The sequence below is a fragment of the Neopelma chrysocephalum genome, unplaced genomic scaffold (genome assembly GCF_003984885.1).
Source record: "Neopelma chrysocephalum unplaced genomic scaffold, ASM398488v2 Primary Assembly neopelma1_59, whole genome shotgun sequence".
Classification (NCBI taxonomy): Eukaryota; Metazoa; Chordata; class Aves; order Passeriformes; family Pipridae; genus Neopelma; species Neopelma chrysocephalum.
Genome location: NW_020897714.1, coordinates 5,583,666 through 5,593,814, shown reverse-complemented (window position 1 = coordinate 5,593,814; position 10,149 = coordinate 5,583,666). Strand labels below are relative to the sequence as shown.

The 10,149-nt window shown below is 38.7% G+C and overlaps 1 protein-coding gene across 7 annotated transcripts in view; it reads right to left on the bottom strand.

The window, feature by feature from the left end:
• Nucleotides 1–1,914: 1,914 nt before the first annotated feature.
• NAV3 (neuron navigator 3) overlaps nucleotides 1,915–10,149 on the bottom strand; it is a 415,221-nt gene continuing 406,986 nt past the window's right edge. For 6 of the 7 annotated variants that reach the window (XM_027679763.1, XM_027679765.1, XM_027679762.1 and 3 more), the window contains 3 exons: nucleotides 9,557–9,675; nucleotides 6,758–6,961; nucleotides 1,915–4,582 (listed from right to left, as the gene is read on the bottom strand). In XM_027679763.1, coding sequence (XP_027535564.1) covers nucleotides 4,463–4,582; nucleotides 6,758–6,961; nucleotides 9,557–9,675 — 443 coding nt within the window. In that variant the 3' untranslated portion in view covers nucleotides 1,915–4,462. The remainder of the gene's footprint in view (nucleotides 4,583–6,757; nucleotides 6,962–9,556; nucleotides 9,676–10,149) is intronic. The other variant, XM_027679760.1, reaches the window with a different exon arrangement.

Sequence of the window (10,149 nt, the reverse complement as noted above, 5' to 3'; positions counted from 1 at the left end):
GAAAAAGCTCATGCTGGGAAACACTGTGGCTAGCTAATGATAGCATAAAAAATTAGTTCTGAAGGCAAGAGCAAAGTTTAAAGTACTTTGCTAAAAACATTTTCTTTCTAAGGCTGCACTATCCCATTCCTGTCATGGGAATCTGGGTGTTCACCAAGAAAGTCTTCAGAGGAAGGTTAACAGGTAGATATGCTGAGGCAGTAGACACAGAATGAGCTGGACAATTAAATTTCATTTATTTTCTGTTAAGTAATGGCAGCTGGACAGTGCAAAGACTGCAGCACTGAATTATATGAAAGCCACACTGAGATCGCTTTAGTCTATTACTCTTTCTGTGTAAGATCATCTCTACATATGTAATTTTCAACAGAAGCTAATCTAATCCATCCTTGGAGACATATAGTCTCCATGTCCATAGACATGGAGAAGCTGTGTGACTCATCACATATTTCCTATAATATTACAGGCACATGGTTTTGTATGACATTCTGATATTCATACCCACATTAACTAGAATACAAATATACCCATGGCATGAGTAGCTGTAAACAATGCAGCTGTAAATCAGAAATCTTCATGGAGGGTCCTACCAGGATTCAACAGGAGTCTGCTCTGGACAAAACATAACTTATTACCTTTACCTACAAATTGAAAGATAAAGTAAAATGGAAGTTAGCAGTTTTTGGAAATGATGGAAGCTGGTGGAATTGTAAATTAGACAGATGAATCATTTGGTAGGGTGGGCTGATTTGAATATCCTGTCTTAATACAGATAAATTTGCACTCATACATCTAAGGAAGAAAGGGCATAGTTTATATAGACAGTATTGGGCTAAGTATTTCAAAATGATACAACATGAAAAGAAATCAGATTCTTGGTAGATAATTGAGCTTGCAGTGGGATGATGCAATTAGAAAGTGAATGTCAGCTCTGAAACCTAAGCAGGGAAAATATGAAGTGGGAGTAGGAAGGTGATATTAACTCTGTTTATAGCAAATGTAAAACTGTCACAGGAATGCTGCATGGAACTCTCATACCCACACTTCAGAGTGGACTCTGATAAATCACCAAGTAGTTAGAAAGTCCTGCAAAAAACATGCTGAGATCTGAAAGGCATGCCTTATCATGAAAAGCTAAGAAAGAGCAAGCTCCCTGTTTTATCAAAAAGACAAGCAAGACAATTGTAAAAGATGTTTTGATTGTGACTGGTTTGTGATAAGAGGAAAAAGCATAACAAAGCACAGTATGGGATATTTTTCTCTTGATCTAACTGCAAATAAAGCCCTTAAAAAAAAGCAAACCACCCAGTGAATAATTACCCATATTATCAGCGAGGTGCTGCATCTTCTACTCTGTATTGATATGTCTAAAGGTCTTTTCACGGAGATTGCACTTTCAGGAGAAATTACAGACCTGCTGCTGAGACTTAGAGCTGAGGTGCTGCAACTTGCAGGAACACAATGATCTCTTCCAATCTCAAAGTCTGTGATTAGGTGACTAACACAATTCTACTTTCTTTCTTTGTTTTCTATCAAATAATATTGACGTATACCTGCTGAGGAAGTACCTCTAAGTCTTTTGAGTTTGAAAATAAGGCATAATACTGCACCAGCGTTGAACAGATTTATCACCACTGAAATCAACAGACTTATTTTTAAAATAATCCTGAGAATGGGGAGACTGTAAAGTTGTTTCTGAACAGCACAACCTGTTCCCACCAAGGAAATAGGCATTCAAAAATCATGCTGAATCACAGGAACTGGAAACAGTACTAAATTTTCTTTCAACAAAGATTAGTTCTGCTGAATACAGAAAAATCACATTCTTCAGTTTGCAATTTTATTTATCTATTCTTATATTGGAAATAACATCTAACTCTTGAGTGGTCCTGACTGCAAAAACGCAAGACTGTGTTTTCAATAAATAATTCCACTTTAATGGCAAAGTAATAATTTAGACAGATACAGTGTGCACACCTGCAAAAAAATATACGCAAGCTGGTTTACAAGCTAGAGGAACAATAAACCAATAGAAAATACATCATCCAGTTAAGTCCAATGACACCAAATACTTATTATTAGGGTTTTACAAAGACTACAAAAATTTTCAGATGATTTATTTCACTGTTTCTGTCTATTTACATGATATGTTACATCAAAAATGTACAAAATATAAAATGTGTACAGACAAATGCTTCACAAACAATTTCTGAGTTGTAAACTAGGTGGACTCACTGAGATGTATTGCAGGAAGTTTTGTATATGTAATATTGTGTGTTTGTGAGCTAAATATGGCAGGAAAAGATTTGCAGGTTTACTCAGAGCACAGGTACAAGAAAGAGTAGCTTTGCTTGAGTTCTTTGAGTCAGTCAAGGTGTATGAGCTAATATTTTGCATCAGAAATGGATCCAGATTTGGGGGGCATGATGTTGGTTTGACTGAATCCTACATGCATAAATTCAGAGTTTTATTAGGGCAGTAGCACCGTGTAGGAACCTCTAGATTCAGCGATGCAGCTGAGTGCCATTTGGAAACTGCATTGATTTCTTTGAGTTACAGCAAGTGACTACAGGGGCAGCCACAAGGAGTTAATAGCACCAGATACACATCCTGAAGGTGACATCCATGGAGGTGTACAGTACATGTCTACACAATGCCAAAGCCCCTAGGTACCTTCTTGTTCATGTGCACCTATTTCAACCTCATGCCTCTTATGGTAAAAGAGCATTTCCAATTACTCTGAGCAGTCTGAATGCAATCTGTTTGTAGCCTGCCATGACATATGAACTTAAAACATTTTCAGACTTCCCCCCCCAAATGTATTTGCTTCATATAGATAGTGAAAAGTGCTGACTGTAGCATTGATAGCTCCTGCATAGTCATAATAACTGTAAGTACATGACAAACACACCAGGTAATAACAGCTTTTAAGGTTTGCATTCTTGTATTTGTTTGCAACATACGGGAAATCTCAGCAAGTGAAACATCTCTTAACACCAACAGAATAAAATACATTTTTTTTGTTTGTTTTTGATTTGATTTGTGCAAGGCTTCTTTTTTTTGTTTGTTTGTTTTTTTTCAATATTTACAACACCCACCCAGTAGACTGTGCAAAACCAACCCACTTTTACAGTATAAACTCTTCCTCTTCCACAGTGGACATCACTGCTTCAGTGTTCTTTTATGCTGAATTATTCAGGTACAACAATAGCAATCAAAACAACATGCTGAAACTAGAAAAAGGAAAAAAACCCCATATATTTGTGCTCATGCTGCATCAAGTGTATCCAGCTCTGCTGGATAAGTATTCAAAACATCTATCCTCCAAAAATTCCATTCCATGGGACTAAATGGATTTGAGCTGATTTTGTCAGCATTTAAGTAGCAGTAGAAGTGGGTTTGGGTTCCTTGTGTATTTCTGAGGGTAGGCAGAGCAATCTATTCACAAGATAAAAATATTATATAGCAACTGTTCTTTCTCGTATCCATTACTTTAAAAAATCATGATATACAGGTATGAGGCTACTATGTTAACTGATGTTTTCTCATTAGTAAATGAAGAAAAAAACAGTGTAAATTACTGATGGTTTAGGAATTAAACCAAACTGTAAAACTGTTCTAGAAATCTGTTTTAAGGCAGTGAGACAGCACCATAAGAAATGTTCCTTCTTTCACTGAAAAGGCTCAAACAAATGAAGCCCTAAAAAGCCTTTTATCAGTGTTGGTTAATAATTGGTATAAAACTGTTGTTAAGGAGTGGGCAGGTGGTTAAAAAAGACCCTTGTGGTAAAAACAACTTTATAAAATCTGTGACTTGTGTACTAAAAACTTGATGGAGCGCATCACCGTGACCATGGCAGTTAGAATTAAATTGGCACTTATCCAGCATATCACAGTCATGTTTTCTGGTGATTGCACAATACTGTTTGTGCTTTCTGAGTTACTATCATCTTTGACTCGTTTTGGAATGGGCAGTAGTGTATAACACAAACACCGCTGCCGTCCTGTGACCAGCACCATGTGGCACAACAGAGGTTAGAAGAGAATTAGAAGACCGCATTGTTCATGCAGTGCCTCAGAATAAACTAAGAGGAAAGAAACCAAAGAAGTTTCACTGCAAACTTGCACAGAGAAACAGAGACAGAGAGAGAGAAAGAGGAAAAGGGAAAAAAAAATTCCAGTTTGGCTAACACATGTGCAATCTGCTTAGATGCCCTTGGTCTAGGGCACTTTCCAGTTGACAAATGGAGTCTCACTTGGCTCCATGGGTATTGAAATGCCTTGAAATTAAATTAATTCAAGCTTTCCACTTCAATTTTTCTTCCTGACTTTGCAGAGTTAGGTCTCCTGCCTACCTACAACACACCATTCTCACTCAGGGACCTCGGCGTGCTGCTTTAATACTGGCAGTGGTCTCGTGGAAACAGATTTTACCATAATCCTCCACCAAGATTTGTCCCTTTCAGAGAGTTGATTCAAGGGATGAATCCAAAATGTCATCATGGTGGCTGGTGCTATCACTGTCACAGCTTTGTGCGCTCGAATAGTTGGCTGCCTCTTGAAGCCTCATTAGCATATTCATCTGAAAGAAGAAAGCAATGTTTACATAATCTCATCTCATTTAATACTGCAGTGACTGTGTTAAAATTTAATTAAGCTCCCTTGCTGTTTGAGGTGTGCTGGTATCTAGCTGAGGGACCATACAAAAGGATTTCAGAAAGGGCAGGGTGTTAGCAGCTCCTACTGCCACTCTTTTCATTGCCTTCTGGTTTTTAAATAGAAGTTTAGAGGTCCAAAGAGCCAGAAGGATACAATGGAACTGCCTGCTAACTCTCTTTAATTGAGGGGTGAGACTGGCTGCAGCTGCAACACCGGCAGGGGAAGGAAGCCATATCTCAGCTGCATATCTGGCTCCATATTTGGAGACTGTCAAGCTTCCAGATAATTTTTGGATGGTGTAGGCACACTACATTAGAAAAGCAAGTGAAAACACAATCACAGTAACATACCCCCTCTACAAGAGAAAGATGAGGAGGGAGTGAGAGAGGGGTAGACTGAGGCCAACTGCTTCACGAAAGAGTCCCATCTGTTGTCAAGGGGCTGACCTCAGCAGTAGAGCAGCAACAGATCCTCCTACCCCGGAGAGTAGAGCCCCCACTAAATTTGGGGATTATTGGTACCTAAAATCTGAAAAATCATCAAATTGCAGCATTAAGCCCCAGAAAACTACTTGGATGCTTGATGGTTAACTCTGGTGTAATGATCAGGATTTTATTTACAAAAGACTCACTTCTGCCAGCATGCTCAGGACTGCAAGCAATGTAGACATTGCTTTAGTGTTTTCCAAGAAACAAATACGCTGTCATTACAGAAAGCAGGCAATGAAAAACCGTAGAGGTATTTTTATCTATTTGTGTTTTAAGCCCCTGTTTCCAGTTTGCTCAGAAATCCTTACATCTCTATGGTTTTAACCTGCACTGTAAAATTTTCTTTAGGCATTCAACAGTGTTTAATACTATCAGGTAGCTTTTGCTGAAGGTTTAATAGGTATCCATGCTTGTGAATGTGATGGGTGTTCAATACAGCCTGCACATGACGTCTTGTTTCCATAAATGCAGTGTCTGTCTCCCCATCAGCTCCACCAGAGGCAGGAGCAAGCCCTCCAGTCACAACTTTCAAGCTTCTGATATTTAGTCAGATACAGATGCTGATCAAAACATGCAGGGACCAGGGGTGATGGGACACTGAACTCAAGCTGCTCAAGTATTTTGACCTTAATAGAGAGTTTGCTGTGTTGGAGGCCCATTGAATACAGTCACTGGCAGCCCAAATCACAGGGTCAAATTGTCATCTGAAAGCTTATAGACTGGGAGATGGGTGGAAATTAGGTGACTTTCTACACGTCCTCAGGATGCAAGGTCTGCTTTTGAATATGAAACAATAAAGCTGAGGAGCCATTTTTTTAGCACTGATAAGAGTTAAAAGCATTTTCCTCTGAGAAATTATCTTTTCCAAGGACTGCCTGTATTCCAGAAATACAGTTCTCTAAAATGGTATTTTGAACTGTGATAAAGGTAGTCCATAGAGAAAATACTATCCAGTTCAACATGTGCACTTTAATAGTCCATTATCAGAGGAGGCAATGGTAACCCCAAATGTCTGGGATCGTATTTAAATAAAACAATACATGGCAATGAGGGAAATCAACCTCTTATCATTTAATGCCACCACACTTGCATTCCTTTTACATTAAGACAGTCATCAGCTATCTTGAAATATTTTGAGGAATGGAAGGATGGCTGTCTAATTTCCATTTCCACTAAATTCTATATGATTGACAAGCTAGATAATGTGAATATCTCGGTCCTTCATTTGTAGAATGTAGACAAAGGACTGCTCAATGCAGAAAAATGTTTTTAGAATAAAACCTGATTAATAAGTTGCTGAAGAGTGGTGCTCAAACATTATAATAATGAAAAATATAATTATCTATTAATTAATTAATTATAATAGTGAAGACATTTCTGGGCAGATAGGAAGTGCAAACAATGTAGGGACATATTAACATGCTTATGATACCTGCCCTCCAGTTAGATTTTACTTTCATTTTCAACATTTTAATAAATTATAGTAGGATTCATTTTAAAAGCCCATTTTGGAACAGGTGAACAGTAGATTTTTGCTGTACAGTGTACAATTTTACACGTGGCAGTAAAGTACATCCTGAAAAGTCTTTTCCCAAAAGTTTGAATCTTACCAAGGGATCCCCCTCTGTATCAGTCTGTGGAACATGCTTAGATGTTGTTCCTTCCTTTGCTGATGCATAACCTTCATAACCAACATCTTCGGGTCTTAACTGAAGTAGCGATGGCCACTCATGCTGTTGAGATGCAGAGCTCCATGGATAGGTATCAGCTACCCACTTGGAGGGATCCTCCCAGGGTGCCCTCTTCCCGTACATCTATATTATGGATATAAAACAGGTAAGTATTCTACAGAGTTTTCAGTACCAGTTGCAACAGCAGAAAAAAATCATCAAAAACACCTAAACCATTTTAGAAAGGGCTTTGCTTTCAAATGTGCTCAGCACTTTTATATATAAGACATTCAGGAAACTTCATCTGCACTGATGCTCCTTTAACACACAGAGTGGCTGCAAGTTGAAAAGCACTCCATAACTACTGATACTTGTAGACAACAGTGAGAGCCACAAGTTCTCGATACAATGTGAAATGAGACCTTCAGGTAATTTGCTTACGGTGCGTCAGTGAAACTAACTCAGACCTATCTGAAGCATTCACATTAATTGGAGTTTGTTTAAAGTGAATTAGGAAGTGTCAGTACAGATTGGTCACTTCTCCCAGCAAAATGGGATGCAGAAGAATTTCACATGGAATAGATTTTTCCCTACTATGAAGCAGCAAAATGCTTACAAATCTGGAAGGATGACAGAGGAAGTAAGAACGAGAATATTGTAATTTTAGGAGGTCTAGTAGCCTCCTCACTAAAATGCACCCATCTCTACATTGTTGCTCACAAGCAACAAGTTAACCGAGAACCCCTTTGTTGCTGCTTTAAAGATTTCCTTTAGCTGTGACAATGACACATTGGGACAGGGAGCCACTGACTAGAGCTTTCTGTAATTTCTCCCACCTCAGTCTCATGCAATCCAAGGAACAGCATATTGGCAGGGCATACACTCATGGAGGATTTAGATAGGCTGCACTCCTGAAGGGAGTAAAACACAGAAGGATTTTAGTGCTAAAGGCAGATGTGCTTATCACTGCAACACCTGCTCCCAGGCACTTGCTGAATCCAGAGCTTCAGGTTTGGCAGCCAAATTCCCTATATTATGCACAGAGATACTCAGACTCCTTCTGCCCTACACTGAGGCTAGGCTGCTACAACAGGGATCTGCCTAACTAAGCCAAGAGGAAGTGTTTCTTATGGAGGTAGTAGGCTAACTCCAGGCTGTAGAAAGCACTTCCCTTCATCCGAGATTAACAGAAATCTTTTCTGGAATCTGTAGCAAGGCTTGCAAAATCTGTGCCTGACAAGTGAGTTTGGAAAGTGCCAAGCTAGAAAGGCAGTTTCTACCCATTCCTAGTTCCAGGAACATAATATAAAATATTTCTTTTTATTATTAATAATGTTATTCTACGAAAGCTATCCAAAGCAGCTAAAAACTGGTACAGTTTAAACAAACATATTTTTTTCTATATGCTGCCATCATCTGCTCCAGAATTGAAGTTTTCATTTAAGCAGTTACCCTGTACACTTAGGAAAATATGAGCATGAAGAATATCAGTGCATTTTTATAGCTAGTCTAAACAAGTGCTGTTAATCTTACTGTTGCTGTTCTATCAAATATTTGGTGGTTTTCTGCACAAGACAGAAATATTCTGTAATTCCCAGAGAGATAAGCAGTTTTAGGAAAGCATGAGATATTCAACAGGTAAGATTCTAAACCTCCATCACATCAGGATGTCACCGTGTCAATACCCTCTGCACTGTACGGTAATTTCTTCCAGTGTCAAGTGTGGAAAAAAATGCCTTTCCACAAAGCATCTTTTTAGAGGACATAGAATTGCAGTGCATAAACAAAAAAAAAGAAAAGGGAGAAAGCCAAATAAAGATTGGGAAAAAAGATAGAAAGACAAAAGGATTAATGTCAAGATTTAGGTTTGCTCCAAAGATGTGGAATTGTCTGAAATCCTAATCTATCCTCTGAGATAACCCAGAGAGTTATTCTCTCAGGGGATACCTCACTGCAATCTTCCAGTACTTGAAGGAGCTTATAAAGAAGAGGCAGAGCAACGTTTTTTTTATGTGGGCAGATGGTGATAGGGCAAGGGGGAACAGTTTTACTAAGTGAGGAGAGATTAAGATTATATGTTAGGAAGAAATTCTTTACTCAGAGGGTGGTAAGGCACTGGAACAGGTTGCCCAGAGAAGTTGTGGATGTCCCATCCCTGGAAGTGTTTAAGGATGATGCTCTGAGCAATCTGAGTTAATGCCCATGCCAGGGGGGCTGGAACTAGGTAATCTTTAAGGTCCCTTGCAACCCAAGCCTTTCTATGATTCTATGAAAATATCCCTGTTCACAAGCTTTTCTCCACAAGCCTGTGTACCTACGTGTGTATGTAGGTGGGAGAGGATTACACAGACCAAAGCTATTTTCTTGCAGCAGTGTAGGACTTATTAACCTTTCCATGCAGGGGTAGGCTGAGACTGCCTTGACTCAGGGAGACAATCTGACCTGTATTTAGCATTGCTGTGAACTCTTTAGGCAGTGGAAAAAAGCCCACCTTCTTCTAGTCACAGAGGAGAAATCCACTTCATAAAATAGAAGATATGTTGGTGCTGGAGCAGACAAAGCAATCATACATCAGAGTAAGAGCAGGTTAAAAGGAATTTGAGCTGATTTCTTTAATCCCACCAAAGATTTTCTTCTTGCAAATGCAACAGCATTCATACCAGGATGCAATGGTTTAAAGTAGCTTGGAGAAAGCCTATGAGAGAATTTAAAAAATTTTCTAGGAAACAAATGACATACCTGAAGCCCTTCTCTCACAGCTTCCAGAAGATATGGCACCAGGGAATAGTTCCAGAGGTCTGTGAACCACACTCTGGAGCCATCAACATCCATAGGGCAAGGGAGGAAGAGACGGGGACCTGAGAAGTCAAATCGTGTATTAAAAAAGGTGGAACTGTGGAACACACATTAAAGACAACCTTTGCAGCATTAAAAAAAAGTATTGGAGCAAACTCAAGCGAAGAGACTACTAATACAGGACTACAGTAAAGAAGCTATCAGTCTCCTGTTATTAAAAATGAACTAGTATCCCTTTATCTAATTTTAGGGCCCAATGAACACTTACAAGTTTTATGGAAAGCTATATAAAATGTTGACTTCTTTGCTAACATAGTTATTCCATTAAAAGACACCAGGTCCAAGGGTTTTTATTGCTGTAATTATATTGCAGTGTGAAAGCAGGAGAAAAAATTAAGCTTAAGAAAGTTGCTATTGAGGTAATTTTATAAAAAAAAAATCTTTTAAAATTGTAATAGTTTACTTGAAAGTCTTTAGCAATGAAGGAAGAAATACCAGGAAATACAAACTCCATCATTAAATTTTCTTTCTTATGT